The sequence below is a fragment of the Ornithorhynchus anatinus genome, chromosome 1 (genome assembly GCF_004115215.2).
Source record: "Ornithorhynchus anatinus isolate Pmale09 chromosome 1, mOrnAna1.pri.v4, whole genome shotgun sequence".
Taxonomy (NCBI): domain Eukaryota; kingdom Metazoa; phylum Chordata; class Mammalia; order Monotremata; family Ornithorhynchidae; genus Ornithorhynchus; species Ornithorhynchus anatinus.
In genome coordinates this window covers 129,005,789-129,028,328 of record NC_041728.1, presented here as the reverse complement: position 1 = coordinate 129,028,328, position 22,540 = coordinate 129,005,789, and the positions used below count along the sequence as shown (strand labels likewise).

Genomic DNA, 22,540 nt, shown 5'->3' with positions numbered 1-22,540 from the left:
AGTGTGGAAGGGTATTGAATCCCCATTTTGCAGATGAGGGAATTGAGGCATAGAGAACTTTTGTTACCTGGCTTAGGTCATAGAGCAGATATGTGGTGGAGCAGGATTAGAACCCAGGTCCTCTGACTCCCAGGCCCGTGCTCTTTCCACTAGGCCACGATGCTCCTCTTGATGCTTAATCACATTTATTGAGAATAAACTAATGTCATAGCAGTGCCTTTCAGGACTGGGCAGAGGGCCATGAATTAAAATCCTCCTGTGTAGGTGAATCCATTTTGGGTTAAGTGTCCATAAGAGCTACAGCAAATAGTGATATAGCTTCCGGATACTGAGGAGCCACTATCCAGAGCCAGCAATTGAAATGGAATTATTATTATTAGTGATAATAATAATCAAATTTATTAAGTGCTTACAATGTGTCAAGCACTGTTCTAAGCGTTGTGGTAGGTACAGGGTAAGGGTTGTCCCACATGGGGCTCTCAGTCTTCATCCCCATTTTACAGATAACTGAAACCCCGAGAAGTGAAGTGACTCACCCAAGGTCACACAGCAGACAAGTGGCGGAGCCGGGATTAGAACCCATGTCTTCTGACTCCCAAGCCCATGCTTTTGCCGCTAGATCATGCTGCTTCTCTGAATTTCCAATACAATACCATCTGATGTAATCAGGTTATTAGATCACCACTTATGTACATATCTGTAATTTGTTTCTATTAATATATATCTCCCCCTCTAGATTGTAAACTCGTTGTGGACAGGGAAAGTGTCTGTTGATTTGCTATATTGAATTCTCCCAAGCACTTAGTACGGTGCTCTGCGCACAGCAAGTGCTCAATAAACATGATGAAAGAATGAATGAAGATCAGACTGTAGGATGTCCTGTTGCCAAGCTCAGTGTGCGGATCGACGGATGTTGATAGGCTCGAGAGCGATTCGGTTCTCGTCATTGTCAGAATAGGGTTGCTGGTTGTGTGCCCTGCCTAGGCTCTTCACTGGACACCGGGGAGGGATCAAGTCATTACGTGTCCATAGCCCACAGTAATGAAACTGAAGATTTCTGTGTCCCTAGAGGCCTGACCTTAGTCCTTGAGCTGAAAAACCCATTCTCTTCTCTTCCTCGCTTCCTCCAGACTTTGTCAAGACTGAACGGGATGAATCCATTGTGCAAAAATCCATGAAGGGCTCTGAAACGTTCAAGCAGTGGGATCCTGTTAACCGGCAAGTAAACCGTGGTGTCACTGATGATTAATTGTAGCCATGGAAGCCAGCATGAGGTCAGAGGACTTAGTATGACGGAAATGAGCATGGGAAGGGATTTACGGTGGATGTAAAGTAAAATTTAAAAAAACCAAAAATGTTTGGGGAAAATAGGCATTCTAAGAAAGCATGTTTCCTGCTCTTCAGTTAGGCTACTGGCATTCACTGCCATCAATAGAATGATCCGTTCAGTGCTGGTGATTGTGGGGAAAGATGGTTTAAAAAATGCCAGCTTGGTAAAAAAAATTACCAAAGTTGAAATGAATAAATCAATGGTATTTATTGAGTGCTTACTGTCCTAAGAGCTTGGGACTTTTCCCATCTAGCTGCGAGGCCAATTTAGTGAAATGGGTGTCAAAAAAACCGTTTTCGGAATCTCTTCTGGCCACTGGTTACATTGAGAGAAAGAACAGTGGCCTGGGAAACTCATATCCTGCTTGGAATAGATTGCTGGGAGCCTACCATAATGCATGTTTTCATTGCATTTTGATAGAACGGTGTTGAGGAATTATGGAACAACATTCTGACAACATGCATCTGTCTGGATACAATGTGATGCATTATTGGAAGCAACGTTTTTGGGCACCAGCGTGGCATTGATCAAGGAGGGAGATCTACAATGCCAGCTGTCCCTACCCGAGGTCTTTTGGGAACACGACCCCTGTGTTCCAGGAGAACTAGTCATACATGATTTCTACCTGAGGGTAACGTGTCCAGAGAAGGTACCCATTTTTCCCATTGATGGTCCCTTTTCTTTCGGTAGGAAATCAAAAAATCCTCACCTGATGGCAGAGGAAGCAGCCGCCATGGCGCGAATTCGGGGTCCTCCAAGCTGCCCAGACCCTCCAGGGAAAGACGATATCTCACGGTAACTATGCTGATCCCCCAACTTGGGTGTGGAAGAGTTAGTTTGTCCCCCAAAGGAACGAAATCTCCAAGGTGTGCAAGATTGAGGAGCCTCTGTAAATTTGCAGAAGGGTAAAGTTGTTTGGTTTTTCCAGTTTCTATAACCGTTGGAGTCGGTCTTGCAAATCATCTGCAGGTGTTCTCACTGCCCTGTCCTCATGTTTATCTGCCCTTGAGGACCAATTCAGCCTCTTTCTGTTTTTCGCTCACCACTGGGACGTCGATGGAGACCTCACTGTGGGCGTAGTCGTATTCTTCACCCATGGACATTCTCTCACCTGATTTTCCACTAATTCTCCTTGCAGACAGTCTTTTGGGAGTTTACTGCCCGTTAGATTTCCATCCTGAATCTCTGACTTTTCAAAAATTAGAATGATGGGGAAATTTCACAGTGGTACAAATAACTCAAGGCAAATTATAAAATTTTAGGACTGAAAAGGTCTTTGAGACATCTTCTCCCTGGCTGTAGGAAGCGTCACATGTATACTGTGGGGGTCCCTCAAGGTTCAGTTCTGGGTCTCCTTCTATTCTCCATCTTCACCCACTCTTTTGGAGAACCCATTCACTCCACTGGCTCCACCTACCACCTCTATGCAGATGATTCCCAAATCTGCATCTTCAGCCCTGACCTCTCCCCTTCTCTGCAGTCTCTCATTTCCTTTTGCCTTCAAGACATCTCTACTTGGATGTCCTGCCGTCACCTCAAACTTAACATGTCCAAAACGGAGCTCTTTATCTTCCCACCCAAACTCTGTCCTCCCCCCTGACTTGCCCATCGCTGTAGACGGCACCACCGTCCATCCTGTCTCACAAGCCTGTAACCTTGGTGTTATCCTTGATTCCTCTCTTTCATTTATAAACCCACACATTCATTCTATCTCTAAATCCTGTCAGTTCAACCTTCACAGCATCGCTAAAATGCATCCTTTCCTTTCCATCCAAACTGGTACCACGTTAATCTAAGCAGTTATCCTATCCTGCCTTGATTACTGTATCAGCCTCCTTGCTGACCTCCCTGCCTCCCGTCTCTCCCCACTCCAGTCCATACTTCACTCTGCTGCCTGGATCGTTTTTCTACAGAAATATTCAGTCCATTATTCCCCACTCCTCATGAACCTCCAGTGGTTGCTCATCCACCTCCGCGTCAAGCAGAAACTCCTTCCCATCGGCTTTAAAGCATTCACTCACCTTGCCCCCACCTTACCTCTCTACCCTTCCTACCACAACTCAGCCCACACACTTCGTGCCTCTAACCTACTACTCACTGTACCTCGTTCTCAACTGTCTCGCCGCCGACCTCCCGCCCGTGTCCTGCATCTGACCTGGAACACCCTCCCTCCTCCTCATATCTGACAGACAATTACTCTCCCCCTCTTCAAAGCCTCACTGAAGGCCCATCTCCTCCAAGAGGCCTTCCCTGCCTAAGCCCTCCTTTCCTCTTCTCCCACTCCCTTCTGCATTGCCCTGGCTTGCCCCCTTTATTCACCACCCACCCCTGCTCCCAGCCCCATAGCACTTATTACATATCCGTAATTTATTTATTCGTATTCATTCATATTTATTGAGCGTTAACTGTAGGCAGATCACTGTCCTAAGTGCTTGGGAAAGTACAATACAAGAATGAACGGCCACATTCCCTGCCTACAATGAGCTTCCCCCTCTAGACTGTAAGCTCACTGAGGGGAGGGAATGTGCCTGTTATATTGTCATGTTGTGCTCTCCCACATCCTTAGTACAGTGCTCTGCACTCAGTAAGTGCTCAATAAATACTATCGATCGATCGACTTCTGGACAGGTCCAGATTCAAGCCCAGTGAACCAGGGCCAGTGGAACCCACAGGCCAAAATTTGCCCCCTTCCTCCCCATAAATCCCTCTCTGTGGAGTCTCCTACCCCAAGCTGCCAAGGCTATTTTTAGCCAGTAGCAATTATGATAAATGTAGATGTAAATAAGGATCAAGGTCCTGTCTGAACAGCCAGGGTGAGGTCCCCTATCACCTGTCGGAGGAACTTCCTAAGAGTGGTGGACCTGGAATGTTTGTCCCTTTGTCCAAAGGCTAAAGCAGGCCTGCAACTAGAGAAGCAGCATGACCTAATGGATAGAACACGGGCCTGGGGGTCCGAAGGACCTGGGTTCTAATTCTAGCTCCACCACTTGCCTGCTGTGTGACTTTGGGCAAGTCACTTCACTTCTCTGGACCTCAGTTACCTAATCTGTAAAATGGGGATTAAGTCTGTGAGTCCCATGTAGGATATGGACTATCCAACCGGATTAGCTTATGCCTATCCCAGCGCTTAGTACGGTGCCTGGCACATAGTGCTTAACAAATATCTTTGGAAAAAAATGAAACAATTTTTATGACTTTTGGGATCCTAATTCAGTGCCTAAGAACTCTCCTTGTTGGGATGGTTTTACCTCCTCATACGACAAGGTAGCGGAGAGGTGGAAGAGGATTAGGATGGAGTAGAGGCCGTTGGACTTGACAAGAAGGTGGTCGTTGGTGACCTTAGAGAAGGCAGTTTTTATGGTGTAGTGGGGCAAAGGTTAGATTACAGGGGCTCAAAGACAGAAATGAAGGAGAGAATGTGGAAACGACAGGTGTTGACTACTCGCTCAAGGAGTTTGAAGAGGAATGAGGAAGGAGCTGGGGTGATAACTGGAGGGAGCAGTGGGGTCAAGGGCGAGTTTTTTAAGAAAGGGGGCACGTGAATATCTTCGAAGGCAGTGGGGAAGGAGTCACTGGACAGTGAGTGGCCGAAGATTGTGGTCAAGGAGGAAAAAAGGGAGGGCACCTCCCTCAGTATATTGATCTTCCTCTTTCCTTTCATATTTCTCCTTGAGCTTTAATCAAATGTAAAGAAAATTGGAGTTTTCCATATTTGCATCAGTGTTTATTTTGTCGGTGTTTATTTCCCTTACATTTCTCATTCTTTCCAACATAAAAGGAGTTACAGGTTTTCAAGAAATACTACAAGGTAAGGTAGCTTGCCTCCTCTGATGCAGCAGCATATAGGAGCTGCCTTCACAGTGAATTCATTCACAGTGAGTCTGTTTTGATTTCAGGGCAAGAACCTCTGAACAGGTTATGGAATTCAATTCCAGGGTGATGCCCGGTGAAGAATATGGGGATGAAACCTGTGCAGTCTGGGAGACGGGCCTCGATAGACAGTAACTCGGGGCTGAGTGACATATGATTTTGTTCATTCTGATATATGGGAAGGGGGTACTACAGATCAGTATCCACTCTAAAGTGAGGAAGCCAGAACGACGTTTACCAAAGTATCTGTGGTTCATCAAAGACACTAACAGAAACACTGGCTGGTCAGTTAAAGGCGCTAATTAATCCTCCCACCTTTTCCGGCAGTGCCACCCCAGCACATTTGCATTTATCTGTTTATTATTGATCGATTGATTTACCTGTATTTATTACCTAGAGTACTTTCATCAATCTCTCTTCTTTCTCTTCCATTACACTGGGAACCTTTCAAGGACAAAGAGCAGGTATTTTATTTGTGAATGTTTTACAAGTTCTGGGCTCACAGGCACTCAGTATATGGTTGAAACTGTAACTAAGGAAGCTAAAACACCTGCATTTTCGCACCCTTATTTCCAGTTTTAGGGCAGAAATGTCGAAGGAAATAGGGAGAGCCTAAAACACATGATTTCAAGTTGCCATCTTTTATAAAAAGGAAACTTCTCCGGCAGAGTTCTGCAAAAAAAAAAGTCTGCAGAGAAGGTGATGGGGATTGGCTTCTCTAATAAACCCTCCTTGATGCATTTGTTTCAATGAACTCTGTCCTGGGCCAACCAAATACAAGTAATTTATTTCCCTAAAGGAGGGCTGCCTAGAAGGGAAGTGGCAGAAGAAAGAAAAAAGATGTGTTAAAGACACTGGGGCGGGGGAGGGGGAGAGGAAATCAACCTCTATCATGAACAGAAACTATAGCAACCGTATTTACTAGGTAGGTACTTGTTCAGTGCTGAGCACTGTACCAATCATTTAGAGAACATTCAGAAAAAGTAAAGGCATGACCACTGCCTTCAAGAAGCATATAACCTAAGGGAAGAGACAGAAGACCTAAACTGGATATAGTAAGTTGAGTGAGAAAAATATATCCATCTCTCCCCATCCTTAAAAAAATCCTCTCTTAACCCCCCAGCCTCCTCCATTTATCATTCCATCTCAAGATAAATTCCTTGAGCGAGTTGTCTACTCTCGCTGCCTTCATTTCCTCTCCTCCAGTTTTCCCCTTGATTCTCTGCAATCTGGCTTCCGCCCTTTCCGCTCCACAGAAATTCCTTAGGTCACCAGTGACCGCCTTCTTGCCAAATCTAGAGACCCCTACTCCACTCTAACTCTCCTCAGCCTCTCAGCTGCCCTTGACACTATGGACTGCCACATTCATCTGGAAACATTAACTAAGCAATCTTGGTTTCATTGACCCTGTCCCGTCCTGGTTCTCCTCCTAGCTCTCTGACTGCTCCTTCTCACTCTCTTCTGCAAGCTCCTCTTCTGCCTCCCATCTGCTGACTCAAGTCCCTCAAGGTTCAGTTATGAGCCCCCTTCTATTCTCTAGATACATGCACTCCCTTGGAAAACTGATTCACTTTATGCATCTTTATGCAACTGATTCCCTAATCTACCTCTCCAGCCCTGATCTCTCTCCTTTGCAGTCTCACATTTCCTTCTTCCTTCAGGGCATCTCTTCTTGGCTGTCTCCCTGACACCTCATACGTAACGTGTCCAAAACAGAACTCCTAGTCTTCCCAAACCCTTTCTTCCCTCGGGCTTTCCCAGAAATGTAGAGAACACTACTATACTCCGTGTCTCACAAGCCCATAGCTTTGACATCATCCTCAACTCGTCTCTGTCATTCAACCCACATATACTATTCTGTTACTAAATCCTAGATTCTACCATCACAGCCTCTCTAGAATTTGCCCTTTTCTGTCCATCCAAACTGCAACCAAGCTGATCCAAGCATTTATCATATCCTGCCTTGACTACTGCAACAGCCCCTCAGTGACCTCCCCTGCTTCCTGCCTCTCCCCTCTCCTCCAGGCTTCCCTTGCCTGGATCATTTTTCTAAATATCTATTCAGTCCACATCTCCTCTCTCCTCGGAAATCTCCGATTGTTGTCCCTCCACCTCTGGATCAGCTAGAAACTCCTTACTGTCAGCTTGAAGACACTCAATCAGTTCTCCACCTCCTACCTTATGGTTTCACTGGTTTCCTACTACAACCAAGCCTGCACATTTCACCGCTCTAATGCCAACCTACTTGCTGTACCTTATTTATTGACTACTTCACCGACGATCCCTTGCCCTCATCCTCCCTCTAGCCAGGAACTCGCTCCCCCTTCATATCCGACGGGCCACCCGTCTTCCTATCTTCAGAGTTTTACCAAGATCATATCTCCTCCAAGGGGCCTTCCCTGACTTAGCTCTCACTTCCTCTTTTCACCTTCTCCCACGTGTCACCTACGCCCTTGAATCTGTACCTCTTGAGCATTTTTATCTCATCCCATCCCACAGCACTCATGTACATATCTCTATACTCTATCATTCCCCTCTGGGTAATTTATTTTAATGTCTGTCTTCCCATCTGGATTGTAAACCCCTTGTGGGCAAGAAATTCTTCTATTCTGCTGTAATGCACACTCCCAAGCACTCAACTGTACTCTGCATACCGTAAGCACTTAATAAATACTATTGATTGACTGAAATGAGCAAACTGATAAATATCTGAATGCTAAGGTGGTTGGTAGCCATGATTAGAAAAGAGAGTAGATACAACCTTTAGTCCCTTCTTTGTCCACACAGTCCCCCAACCCCCAATTCAAAGCCTTTTTAAATCCCACCTCTTCACAGCTTAATCCCCAATACCCCAAACCACTCGCCATTTCTAGCACTTATGTATATTTACACCTATCCTCTGCTTAACATTCAATTATTTATTTTGATTTCTCTAGTTAGAAATATTTTTACTTCTCTGTTAGAGTGTAATCTCCTTGAGGGCAAGGAACAAATGCTGCTGTGTGACCTTGGCAAAACACTTGACTTCTCTGAGCCTCAGTTACCTCATATGAAAAATGGGGATTAAGACTTTGAGTCCTATGTGGGACAGGGACTGTGTCCAACACTTAGCACGGTGCCTAGCAGATCGTAAGCACTTAACAAATACTACACATACCACTTCTCGGTACTGTACTTTCCCAATTGCTTAGTACAGCACATTGCACCCAGTGGATGCTTAATAAATATTGTTACTCCAGTTTCAGCACTTCTTCCTTTTATCTGTCTTCCCCATTAAGTTGTCAGGTTCATGTGGGCAGGGATTTGTCTCCTACAAATTCAGTTCAGAAATCTCTGCACACAGTAGATCATCAATAAATACTAATGATTGAACTACAGGTGAGAAAAAATATGAGCAGAATGAAACCAGCTACAAGTCCTCAAGATACTAACAGCACAATACAGGTTACAAGCACACTTGAGAATACCAAAATAGGAATAAAAAGTGTGAATGACCAAAATGGATGTATAAAGCTACAGGCACATCCATATTCATTCATTCAATAGTATTTATTGAGCGCTTACTATGTGCAGAGCAGTGTACTAAGCGCTTGGAATGTACAAATCGGTAACAGATACAGTCCCTGCCCTCTGACGGGCTCACAGTCTAATCGGGGGAGACGGACAGACGAGAACAATGGCAATAAATAGACTCAAGGGGAAGAACATCTCATTAAAACAATATGCTTGTAGTGGAGACTGTAGCCAAGATAACTGGATATTAAGGCAAGAAGGCAGTGAGGTTAAGGGAACTATTTAGAAATAATCAATCAATGGTATTTACTGGACACTAACTCTATGCAGAGAACTATATTAAGGGCTTGGAAGAGTTCAGCGCAGTAGAGTTGGTAGGCAAGCTCCTTGTCTTCAAGGAGCTTATAATCTAATGGGGGAGAAAAGGCATTGAATTATAGATAAGGGAAGCAGCAGAGTATAAGGATACGAACATAAGTGTTGTGGGTCTGGGGTATCAAAGTGCTTAAGGAGTGCACAGATGGCACAGAAAAGAGGAAAAATAGAATGGGGAAATGAGAGGCTAGTCAGAGATGGCTTCTTGGGGGAAAAATCACTTTAGTAGGGCTTTGAAGATGGAGAAAGTGGTGGTCTACTAAACATGAAGGGAGAGGGAGTTCCAGAGCAGAGGAAGGATGTGTGCAAAGGGACCAGTGGTGAGAAAGACAAGATGGAAGTATAATAATTTGGTTGCATTAGAAGAGTAAAGTGTGAGGACTGAGTTGTAGTGGGAGATAAGCAAGATTTAGGTGGACAGGGGAGAGCTGTTGACCGCCTCTAGGCCGTGAGCTCATTCTGATCAGGAATATGTCTGTTGTTAGTTTTCTCCCAAATACTTAATACAGTCCTTTGCATCCAGTAAGCATTCAGTAAATATGATTGAATGAATGAATTGAATGCCTTGAAGCTAATAGTAAGGAGTTTCTATTTGATGCAGAGATGGTTGGGCAATCACTGGAAATTTTTGAGAAATATGGAGCTATGTGAAGAATGATTTTTAGAGATATGATATAGGCAGTATGGACCGACGTAAGGAGAGACAAGAGACAGTGAGGAGGCTGATTCAGTATTCAAGGCAGGATATGATTAGTGCTTGGACTGGTATGGTAGCAGTTTGGACAGAGAGGAAGGGGTGGATTCTAGAAATGTGAAGGTAGAACTGACAGGATATGGTGACAGACTGAATAGACAGGTTGAATGAAAGAGCTAAGTCAAGGACCAATGTTAAATAAGATCCTAGGATCGTAGGCAAGAGAAAGAACCTCAAGAGATCCCCCGGTCCAGCTCCTTCCCTCCAAGGAGGGGAATAAATAAAGCATCGGGAAAAGGTGAATAAAGATCTCTAAGAATGGAAACCCCTCACTCGCCTATTCCAGTTTTTTATCACCCCGATAAGACATTTTTGTTTATGTCCAACTGAACTATTTTCTGGTGAACTATTGTGTCAGGATCGTGGACAGAGATCACAGCTACTCAGGATTCTCCCCATAAAAATCTTTCCTAGATCTAAAGTCAATCAAGCCCACTATTTGCCTTCTCTAGGCTATACGACTCCAATTTCTTTCATCTTATGACTCTAAAGGTCTGTCCTCAACAGCCTTTACCTTAGTAGAGTGGTGATAAAATGATGACAGAGGGAATGGTGTGTACAGATTTGTGTTTGAGTGATGGCATTTGGGATGTGGAATTGAAGTGGGACTGGAAGCAGGGAGACCCACAAGGAGACTATTGCTGAAATGTTGCTCAAGATAAGGGCTTGTACTAGGGAGACAAAGAGTTGGGAGAGGAAAGAGTGGATGTAAAAGATTACTAACAAAGAATCGTCAGAAGGAGGTGGCAGGTTGGCTGTGGACAGTGAAAGATCCAGAAATCGAAGATTCCACAATTATAAGCAGGTGGGATTTGGGGATTAATTGTCTAACCCTGCATATTGTTAGTTGGATAGAGTGGATTTGGAGGAGCAGAGGGCTTAGGTATGAGCTCTGTTTTTAGTTGGGGTCTTTTATGGTATTTAAGTACCTACTAGGTGCCAGGTACGGGGGTAGACACAAGCTAAACAGGTTGAACACAGTCCGTGTCCCACATGGGGCTCACAGTCTTAATCCCCATTTTCCAGATGAGGGAACTGAGGCCCAGCAAAATGAAGCGACTTGCCCAGGCTCACACAGCAGACAAGTGGCGGAGCCGTGATTAAAACACAGGCCCTTCTGACTCCCAGGCCCGTGCTCATTCCAATAGACCAAGCTGCTTCTCAGCCAGTTTTTTAGCCTCGGTTGGCTCCCGGAGGAATAAGAGGAACATTTAGCCTGTGGGTTTTTTCCCCCTTTCTAGAACGCCTCATTTCAGTGGCTCTAACATCACCGAGATCATCAATCCAAACTACATGGGATTGGGACCTTTTGTTACCCAGATGAGCACCCAGGTGAAGCAGACCCTTTCACCTGACCAACAGCCAACCCTTTGGAGCTATGACCAGCCCCTCAAGGACAGCTCCCTTGTGCCTGGCTGGGGAGACTGTCCCCCAACGCCACCCTCCCAGCCTCCCGTGTCTCCAAAAAAGTTCTCTCCCTCATCCTCTCACCGAGGCCCTGGTCCCAAGACTCAAGAGCAACTGTGAGTATTCCCTCATTACGAGGTCTCCGGGAGTTTCCAACCCTTAAAAAAAGGAAAAAAGTAGGTCTTTGGTTTAGAGTATTTAAGCGCTTTAGTAATAATAATAATGGAACTTGTTAGGTGCTATGTGCCAAGCACTGTTCAAAGCACTGAGGTAGATACAAGTTAATCAGGTTGGACACAGTCCCTGTCCCACATGGGGCTCACAGTCTTATCCCCATTTTACAGATGAGGTAATTGAGGCACAGAGAAATTAAGTGACTTGCCCAGGGTCACACAGCAGACAAGTGGCAGAGCCGGGATTAGAACCCAGGTCCTTCTGAATCCCAGGCCCGTGCTCTATCCACTAAGCCACACTGCTGGCTTTAGTTTCCCAGCGTATGCCCCTGAATATCTGTATGGTTTTTGGAGAGTCAGGGGACCCTGATTTAAGAAAAAGAGCAAATACAAATGATGGTGAATAGATAAGTAAAACCTCTGACTTCTTATTGTCAGATTCTCTGGAATCTCAGGATTCCTGGAAGCTCCAGTTGAAATATCACAGCATTCACCTAATTTCCCACCGCTTGCTTTTTCTTGCTGAGCTATGGCTTTCTCATAGCAGAGGGAGCCTTGGGGACTGAGAACGGTGGCTTTTTATCTCCAGAAGCACAGCAAGTTTAGATGAAGGGGTCCAGGGCCTTCCTAGATCCACCTATCCATTCCTCATAACCCTTGTAGTTCCCCAGCCTCCGTCTTCTGACTGAGCGCTGGCAGACAGCAGGTCATTCGAGGGAGGAAGCGCTAATCAGATGATTAGCCTTTCCCTTGTCGGGAGGCTGCCTGGACAGCCGGGAGAGAGAGGCAGGCAGAGTCTGTTACATAATTTAGGGCACCGGTCCCAAGTATAGAGAGCCTGGGCCGAAAGTGTAGACGTGGCAAATTACAGAAAGCTCCTCACCTATTGGCTGGCTTGTCCTTTGTCAGTTATCTCACCTCCACCCCTGCCGATCTGAGGTGTACAGTTGCTTGGAATGAATGAGTTTAGACTAAAGTTGGGTCGGCCTCCTAACCCAAGAGTCTTCAGGTTTTAAACATCAGAAGAGAGGAAATAGTGGCGTTGAGTCTGTCATCGTCATCGCTAGAGTATGGGACTCCCCTCAGCTTCCTCCCCCTTCCCTCCCTAGCTCTCTCTTCACCTTACTTCTTGGGTATCCGTAATTTTGCTACATTAGACACAACCCCCAAGACCTATCCAAAAAGCCATTTATAAGAAATGTGTCCCAAGTGATAGCTTCCTACAAGTTCCTTGAATCTTCTTAAAACCATCTAGTGGACTTCCGTTCTGTGTCTCCGTGTACCTGGCGGTTATATTAGGTCTGATTCCTAGGCCCTTCAGTCCAATCACTTCTCAACATTTCCCGATGATTTCGGTGGGCAGAATCTCAGCCCCTCATCATTGGGCCTTATTTCCCACATTCACCCCCGGAGCCTCCAACAGCCCCCCTCCTCTCTTCAGATAACGGAGGGACGGTGTACTTCCCGTTGGATTGCGATGGATTTGCATCTGCCGTAGACGTATCCGGGCGTCCTCAGCTGGGAGAGAATGGGCTCCAGAGCACTAAACGGAGCCATACGTTGCGTTTCTAGGCCCAGGTGCAGACTCTCATTCTGATGATTTGTCTGGCAGGGAGCCCCACCTCGAAAGAAGCTGTGGGTCAGGGTTGCGATGAGTCAGGACTGGAACACCAAGTCAGGAGTCTTTGTGAGCTCTTACCCACCTTAATTCATCTTAATATGATTGAATGTGCATAAGATAGAAATCTGCAGGACTGAGAGAAGTAGCTGTAGGTCTCCCGGGTATATTTTATCCTCCAGGTGGAGGCTGGATATTTCTTCTGTTCTTCCATTCCCCCTACCAGCATGGGTGAAAATAATCCTTTCCTCTTATGGGAACAGCCAGGCATTTAAACCGGCTACCGCCGTGGTGACAGCGAGCTCGGGGGGACGGGAGCTGCAGGGTACTCCAGCTCACCTGCGGGCTGGAGAGAAGGATGGGAACCCAACGGGTCTGAGGCCGGCCTGGGCAGCATAGAGTGAAAGAGTGGGAGCAGTGAAAGCGTGGGCCACCCTGGTTTGGTGGTCCCCATTCCCCCCGTAGAGTGGCTACTTTGCCCAGCACTCAGCAGCCCAGGTCTCTCATCGCAGGCTTGCTGGGGACTGGTGCCGTAGCGGAGCCGAATGTGCCCTTTCGCCCTTTCACACCCCCACACGTACATACACATGGAATTGGCACCTGGGCACTTATTATCTTGCCGGTGTTGTGTTTTGGACAATTAATAATAATAATAATGATAATGGTTGTTAATAATCATGATATAATAATGTTGGTGTTTGTTAAGCACTTACTATGTGCAGAACACTGTTCTAAACCCTGGGGTAGATACAGGGTAATCGGGTTGTCCCACGTGAGGCTCACAGTTAATCCCCGTTTTACAGGTGAGGTAACTGAGGCACAGAGAAGTTAAGTGACTCGCCCACAGTCACACAGCTGACAAGTGGCAGAGCCGGGGCTCAAACCCATGACCTCTGATTCCCAAGTCTGGGCTCTTTCCACTGAGCCATGCTGCTTCTCTCTCTGTTAATAATAATAATAATGTTGGTATTTGTTAAGCGCTTACTATGTGCAGAGCACTGTTCTAAGCGCTGGGGTAGACACAGGGGAATCAGGTTGTCCCACGTGGGGCTCACAGTCTTAATCCCCATTTTACAGATGAGGGAACTGAGGCACAGAGAAGTTAAGTGACTTGCCCACAGTCACACAGCTGACAAGTGGCAGAGCTGGGATTCGAACTCATGAGCCCTGACTCCAAAGCCCGTGCTCTTTCCACTGAGCCACGCTGCTTCCCCACGTGCTTACCACGTGCTAAGCACCAGGTTAAGTGCTTACCACGTGCACTGTTCTGAGCACTGGGGCAGATACAAGCTAATCAGGTTGGACGTAATCCCTACCCCACATGAGGCTCACAGTCTTAATCTCCATTTTACAGATGAGAGAAGTGAGCCACAGAGAAGTTCCGTGACTTGCCGAAGGTCACACGGTAGATAATTGGTGGAGCCGGGATTAGAACCCACATCCTCTGACTCCCAAGCCCGTGCTCTTGCCTCTAGGTCGCACTCCTCTGGATTACTTTTACTTCTACCTTCGCCTAAGCTCTGCTCTCTGTTACCCCACTTCTATTCTCCATGATCCCTGGCTCATCTGTGCCCTATCTATTCGTAAAAATAATCGTAATCATAATAACTGTGGTATTTGTTAAGCACTTACTACGTGCCAGGCACCGTACTAAGCTCTGGGGTGAATATAAGATGATCAAGTCCCACGTGGGGCTAACAGTCTGAGGAGGAGGGAGAACAGGTATTGAATCCCCATTTTGCAGCTGGGGAAACGGAGGCCCAGAGAAGTGAAGTGACTTGCCCAAGGTCACAGAGAAGACAAGCGGCGGAGCCGGGATCAGAACCCAGGTCCTCTGCTTCCCAGGCCCGTGCTCTTTCCGCTAGGCCACCCCGCTCCTATTCATGCTGTTCCTTCTCCCGACGCGAGCCCTCCTTCACGTTCATTCGGTCGTATTTATTGAGCGCTTCCTGTGCGCAGAGCACTGTACTAACCGCTTACATCTTCTCCCTCTCCATCACCACAGGCCGGGTGACGCAGGAAAGAATGTGGCGGAACACTTATCCCAAGAGGACCTGCAGCCCGAGATGTTTGAGAACCCCCTGTATGGATCCGTGAGCTCTTTCTCTAAGATGGCTCCGAGGAAAGAGCAGGACTCCCCGAAGGCCCCGCGGAAGGAGCGTCAGCCCGGCCCCGAGCCCCCTCTGGGCTTCCTGCTCCCCAAGCCTCCGGAAGCCGAAAGCAAATCGGCCGGCAAACAGCTCTCCGCCCCCTTCCTCACCCCCATGCCCAGGCTGCGCTCCCACACTTGCTCCTTTGCCGACGGAAAGACAGCACCGGGAGGCGAGAAGGCCCAGGGCAAGCCGAAGCCGTCCACCACCACAGAAACCCCGGTGCCGGCCAAGAGGCCGGTCAAGCCCGCCAGGTCCGAGATGGGCCAACAGAGTCACCAAGGACTGCTCAACAGGCCCCCTCTCCCCGCCAAGAGTCAGGCCGTGCTGCAACTGCAGCACTTCAAAGGCCGAGACTACCGGGAAAGTTCCGAGCTCCCGCACCACGGGAAGCATCGGCCGGAGGAAGGGCCGGTGAGCAGGACCCCCATGCAGGTGCGTTTCCGGTAGCGTTCGGGGAAGGCACCCATCCATTTAACTGCTGCCTCCTCCAGCTGCGGCTCCCGGGGGAGACCCTCAGAGCCGCCGCGCGCCTGCCTGGAGAGAGACCAGTGAGTGGAATCGTGCGGAGGAGGGTGAGAGAGACACTCCGGGCGTGATGGAGTGTTTCTGACCCCTTCCCAGGCCCATTGAGCTGAGATGTCTTCCCTTCTTCTTTTTTTTTTTTTTAAATGATATCTGTGAACTGCCTACTCTGTGCCAAGCACCGTTCTGAGAGCTGAGGTGAATACAGGCTTATCGGGTCCAACACAGGCCGCGTCCCACATGGGGCTCAGCGTCTTAATCTTCGTTTTGCCGGTGAGGTAACTGGCCCAGAGAAGTGAAGTGACTTGCCCGAGGTCACGCAGCGGCCAAGTGGTGGAGTCAGATTTAGAACCCAGGTCCCCTGACTTCCAAGCCCACGCTCCTTCCGCTAGGCCACGCTGCTTCAAAATCAATCCCTGAAAAATCAGTCATGGACATTTAGAATAATAATAATAATAATGTTGGTATTTGTTAAGCGCTTACTATGTGCAGAGCACTGTTCTAAGCGCTGGGGTAGATACAGGGTAATGAGGTTGTCCCACGTGAGGCTCACAGTTAATCCCCATTTTACAGATAGGGTAACTGAGGCACGGAGAAGTGAAGTGACCTGCCCACAGTCACACAGCTGACAAGCCGGGATTCGAACCCGTGACCTCTGACTCCCAAGCTCGGGCTCTTTCCACTGAGCCGCGCTGCTTCTCTTTATGCCCTCACCGCCCTCCCCGCCAAATCCGGGGATGCCTTTCCCCTTGCGAACACATCCCTTTGAGCAGTGGATGATTTCCGGGTTTCAGTATCTCCACCCTCGAAATCCCACAGTCTTTTCAGTGGAGCCCTTCCTTGCCGCTGTTTTAAAAATAATTCTTCTGAGCAGGACCCCGTACGATGAACCTAAAATAATGAGTACCAAATTATATATTGTCAGGGTCTCGGTATCCTGCACTGGGTGAGAGGCATTTATATTCGTAAGAGGAATGACCTAGTGATTTAAGTTTCTTAGAAACGAACAAAATGCGTAAAATTGCATTAATAAGAGGGTGTTAAAGGAGATTATTAAACAAAATCTAGAAATTAGAAAATGCAAAGTTATTGTTGCCAAGGCAACCGAAACCGGTGTCAGAGAATACAATTATTAAAAATATAATGGAAAGTACATAAACAGGAACCCGTTGGAAGTAAGGTGGAGAAAAACTCCAATCTGAGATGAGGTCACTACTTAATGTGCTGGGGGTAGGCACTGAGGGTGACGGGTCTTTCGGACTTCACCCTCACTCCTCTGAGAGGTAACCCCTAGAACTAATTCTCTTAAGGGGACAAACTGAAGTCTGTATCTTTATTTCTACCTCTTTTTTTTTCTTGTCTCCACAGTAAATGTCACCTGGCTAGCCGTGTTCTTGGAAGGAGCCTACCGTCCTCCGGTCTGATATTCCTAGCATCATTTGCGGGCCGTTTTGTTTTGTGAGAAACAGACTTGCTCCTTTACTGTCAGTAGATAGTGCTGCTGGCTGAGAAATGTAGTATGGATTGTTGAGGTCAGAAAGAGGAAAAGAATGCTGGCAGGATTCACTGTTATGGCTTCACCTTGGTACTACCGGACCTCTGGGAGAATAAATGCTGCCATTTCAGGAAGATGGAAGAAGGTACGGATAAGGAACTAAAGGACTCTACTGGTTGTCGGTGTGTTGTTGTTTTTTCACCCCAGATAAAAAGAAACCGCGTAGCTGGTATTCGTCCTAAGCAATAATCACCAACAGTGGAGTGCGTAGGGATGACAAAGCATTAAAATGGAAAACGGGTCCACTCCGTCTCAGGAAACCAGATGTAAGTGGAGAATCAAACTGAACTAAGTCATGTTAGCGTGCTAAAGCGGCTGTCTACTTTCAAGTTTTCAGTAACTACGAGGAAAGGGTACACCGCAACTTGCCTCTCTGTAGAACCCCAGGCAAGGTTTGCGTTAGAGACCGTCTCCCTCCCGCCATCTGTGGGGAGAGCACTGAGAAGGCAGTTAGCTCAGGGGAAGGCTTCCTGGAGTCTCTAGATCGGACCCAAAACCCGGGAAAAACCGATCGAAAGAAGAATTCCTTCCTCCCCCCAGCCTACGGCTGCAGCCCATCCGGGGGGCACCAAACCCCTTTGGGGACCTGGCTCCGATTCCATTTTGTACGAGCGGGATTGCCCGGCTTCACGAGGCCCTCACTCTTTTTCCCTCCTCTCCGGCCTCTCACACCCTCACTAATTCGCTCAAACCCACCCAGAGATTGTGGAAGAGAGCAGCAGCAGGCCAAATCTCCACCGTGGAGCGGTGACGGAAAACACCGGCCTCAGCCCCCACTCCTTCCCACGCGTCGGGGTGGAGGCTGGCTTGCTTTCCGCCCTCCTCCCGCTGCTGCCGCCTCTTGCTACACTCCCCGGAATTCTCCTCGCCGCGGGGCGTCCGAGAAGCAGATGAGCCGCAGTAGGAAGAGGGGACAGGAGCAGCGTCTGCTGCTGCGGTTCCCACCGGCCACCCTACTGGTCAAGCTCCGAGGGCATGAGAAATTGGGCTCCTATCTCCATGGAGTCTGCCCTGTTGCCCGCACAGGGCGCATCTCCATTAAAATATGTAGAAAGAGGAACCCTTTTAGGTTTTCAGGTGCAACTAGATTTACTCCTGGAAAATAGATCTTTTTCCATCCCCCAGAACAGACCCATCCCTCTCCTCTCAGATGCCCAAAAAACCTGCAGGGAGATTCGGCTAGTCTTACGTTCACCAGATTCGCAAGTCACATCTAACACCAAGTTCTCGCCTGTTCGTTCCAACGCCGTAGGCCCCTCTCCGTCCTGAAAGCCTGGGGGAGAACACTGTTTTTGGGGGGTTCGTAGCTCTGTCTGCCTGAAATAGAAAAGGCTTCCGGAGCCTGTTCCTCGACCTCTGAGTTGTTTGGGTGGGATAGGGGGCTTTAGTGCTTTTTTTTTTTTATCATAATTTAAAAGAAGACTATATGACATACTTCCCTGCTGGCAACCAGAATTCTCTTTGTGTGTGTGTGTGTGTATGTGAGCTCACGCATGTGTGTATGTTTGGGAGTGTGTGTGTGTATTTTGGGGAGTGTGTGCAAATGTGTGCGTGTGTTTGGGTGAATGTACTAGTAGGTAAGATTCGTTTCAACTCCCAGTCATTTATACTGAAAGCTTTTCTGCTCTGTGAGCCGTGGTCCTAATAAACCTCCTAATAAACCCTATTTTTCTTCACTCTCCTGCTTTGCACGATGTTGTTTTTTCTGGGATATTTTGGGACACAGATTCCGGAGAGGGAGGAAGGGCCCCATTTGGACAGAAGTCAGCCGCTGGAGCGCAGGCAGCCCGGTGGCGGTGAGAGGGAAGACTTCAAGCTGCCGACGGCCTAGCTCAGGGTCCGTCTAACAGGTAGACCCCCCAGAGCCAAGGAGGAGACCCCCTCAAGGACACAATTGCTTGGTGAAAGAATCTCGTCTGCACCAGCCCAACGTCGTACTTTTGGGTCAATCCATTCTGAGTTGGAAAAAATGGCTTCAATGTTTTAGGGTCCTGCTGATGTGAGGTTGCTGGGATTCACAAGGATCGATCCATTGATTCAATTGTATTTACTGAGCACTTACTGTGTGTGGAGCACTGTACTAAGCGCTTGGAAAGTACATTTCAGCAAAAAATAGGCAACCCCTGCCCACAGTGGGCTCGTAGTCTAGAAGGGGGGAGACAGGCATTGAAACAAGTAAGCAGGCATCAATCGCATCAATATAAACAAATAGAATTATAGATATATACACAATATAAATAGAATTGTAAATATGTGTGCATATATATACATATATATATATACACAGATGTGCTGTAGGTGGAGGGAGGGGGATAGAGCAAAGGGGGCGAGTCGGGGCCCCCCTCTGACTCGCAGGCCCCTGCTCTTTCCACTTTGACCACGCTGCCTCTCCCACCCCACATGGATGTAGGCCTCCGGTCATAGCCGGCAGTCACTTCCGGGCTACCTACAAACTAGGTATCTAGCTTTAGATTCCCAAAAGGTTTGCCAAAGAATTTGCCACAAGCAGACTCGACCACAATCCCCAGTACGTTTCCCCAAGACAGCTACGTATGAAATCATTTTCTGGAAGGTAACATATCTACCAAAAGACCTTCTTGGTGAGAACTAGAGCACCTATGACCATATTCCCCATCTTTCCCCTACAGTGCAATCCCCCCAAAGCCTGTAGTTTTCTTACCTAGTGACATACATGAATGTTAATTGAGAACTCTAGTGCAAAGGAGCAGCACTGCCTGATCCTTGCAGGAGGATGGTGGTCCTCCGGTGGGGAGGAAACCTTCACAGATTAAGAAGTCAGTCAGTCATATTTATTGAGCCCTCACGAAGTGCAGAACACTGTACTAAATGCTTGAGAGAGTACGATAGACACATTCCCTGCTCGCAACGAGCTTACACTCTAGAGGGTAACATTTTCATCTTGCATTTTCCTAAACCACTTTCAAACAAAATTTAGGGAATTTTCCCAAGGCCGCCAGGACCATTCATTCAGTCATTGAGATCTTACTGTGTGCAGAGCACACTAAGCCCTTGGAAAGTACAATTCGACAACAAGGACAATCCCTACCCAACAATGGGTTCACAGTCTAGAAGGGGGAGACAGACAACAAATCAAGTAGTCATCAATAGCATCAAAATAGATAAATAGAATTATAGAGATATACACTTGATTAATAAAATAAATAGAATAACAAGTATGTACAAATATACACGAGTGCTGTGGGGCGGGGAAGGACCACACACTCAATATATACCATTGATCGATTAGTTGAAACAGCCAACGAAATAGAGTGTTTCTTGATGTTTTTGTGTTCTTAGGTTAAATTCTAGGTATTGTTTCTCATGATCTAACCTCTTTTTAGAAGGTGAAGCCCCTAAGGGTCAGGGCTGAGTCTTACTATCGTTCCCCAATGCGTGCCCGGGGTGACTGCTCAGTAAATACCACTGAATGAAAGAAAATAATCTGTCCTAAATGATTGAGTTTCTATGGCGGCCACAAGATAATCTGCTGGTCTGGCACTTCCAGTTGTATCATGAAACCAAATAGCTGAATTAAGCTGTGCATTAGGCATAATAATAATAATAGTAGTACTTGCTAAGCTCTTACCGTGTGTCTTGTCCAATCTTGTCTTATGCTTTAGAGTTGTTTCAAACCCATAGCGACTCCATGGACACATCTCTCCCAGAACGCCCCGCTCTCCCTCCGCAATCGTTCTGGTAGTGGATCCATAGAGTTTTCTTGGTAAAAGTACGGAAGTGGTTACCGTTGCCTTCTTCCACTCAGTATACTTGAGTTTCTGCCCTCGATTCTCTCCCGTGCCGCTGCTTCCCAGCACAGGTGAGTTTTGACTTGTAGTAGATTGCCATCCACTCGCTAGCCACTGGCCAAGCTAGGAATGGAATGGGTAGGCCTCTGCTTGACTCTCCCTTCCATAACCAAGACTGGTAGAGTATTGGAAACTCTCTAAGTACAACCTTGAGAAGGGTCTTATTCATTCATTCAATAGTATTTATTGAGCGCTTACTATGCGCAGAGCACTGTACTAAGCGCTTGGAATGGACAAATCGGCAACAGATAGAGACAGTCCCTGCCCATTGATGGGCTTACAGTCTAATCGGGGGAGACGGACAAAAACAATAGCAATAAATAGAATCAAGGGGATGTACATCTCATTACCAAAATAAATAGGGTGATAAAAATATATACAAATGAGCGGACGAGCAGAGTGCTGAGGGGAGGGGAAGGGAGGGGGGAGGAGCAGAGGGAAAGCGGGGGGAAAAGGGGGCTTAGCTGAGGGGAGGTGAAGGGGGGGCAGGGAGGCAGCAGAGGGAGCAGAGGGAAAAGGGGAAGCTCAGTCTGGGAAGGCCTCTTGGTGGAGGTGAGCACTCAGTAGGGCTTTGAAGAGGGGAAGAGCACCGGGGAAGGTACAGATTAATCAGTGTGGACACAATCCCCACCCCCCAAGGCACTCACAGTCTAAATAGGAGGAGTAGGATTTGATCACCATTTTACAGATGAGGTAACAGGCACAGAGAAGTATTTGCCCAAGGTAACACAGCAGACAAATGGCAGAATGGGGAGTAGAAGTCTTCTGACTTCCAGGCCCGAGCTCTTTCCACTAGGCCAGGCTGCGTTGTGACAGCTCCTCGGTGACTTGGCTAGCATCAGTGACCTTTGAACCACAGCGGGTGGGAAAGGAATAGGGGCTGCTAGCTTGGCGAGAAAGTTCATTCACTGAAGTGGCTCTGTTTCTCAGGGGCTCGTTGGGCTGGAGTTGGAAAGTATGCAGTGGTGTCTTTCGTTTAAACAATCATTCCTTTACTTTTTGAAGGCGTCCTTGACGCAGTTCAAGCCGCAGTTTAAAAACGCGTTATCTCTGGCCTTCGGCCAACACCACTAAGCTGCGGACTCTGCATTTCACCAGGTGATGAATGGATGTATTCGTCTGAGTTATACTGACCTGGTGTTGAACTCGAGGGGGAAATAAAATAGGATTTATTGCCCAAACGTCAGCCCGATAGAAGTCTTTCCTCAGTTTCAGGAGAAAAAGTCTATAGCTTCTACATGCAGCAAGAGGAGGGCGATTCCAGCATCTGATGCAGGGAGAGCCTGGTTTTCCCCACCAGGCATACCGCAGTAGGCCGACAGACAAGATAGAGTCAAGTCTGAGCTTCAGTTATCTCATCTGTAAAATGGGGATTAAGACTGTGAGCCCCACGTGGGACAACCTGATTACGCTGTATCTACCCCAGCGCTTAGAACAGTGCTC

General features: G+C 47.4%; 1 protein-coding gene across 2 annotated transcripts in view; it reads left to right on the top strand.

Moving 5' to 3' along the window:
* Positions 1-18,947, top strand: part of INPP5D (inositol polyphosphate-5-phosphatase D) — a 177,177-nt gene extending 158,230 nt beyond the window's left edge. The window contains exons 24-28 of one of the 2 annotated variants that reach the window (XM_029067353.2): positions 1,131-1,218; positions 2,021-2,125; positions 11,084-11,365; positions 15,046-15,625; positions 17,084-18,947. In XM_029067353.2, coding sequence (XP_028923186.1) covers positions 1,131-1,218; positions 2,021-2,125; positions 11,084-11,365; positions 15,046-15,625; positions 17,084-17,086 — 1,058 coding nt within the window. In that variant the 3' untranslated portion in view covers positions 17,087-18,947. The remainder of the gene's footprint in view (positions 1-1,130; positions 1,219-2,020; positions 2,126-11,083; positions 11,366-15,045; positions 15,626-17,083) is intronic. The other variant, XM_029067359.2, reaches the window with a different exon arrangement.
* Positions 18,948-22,540: the final 3,593 nt, after the last annotated feature.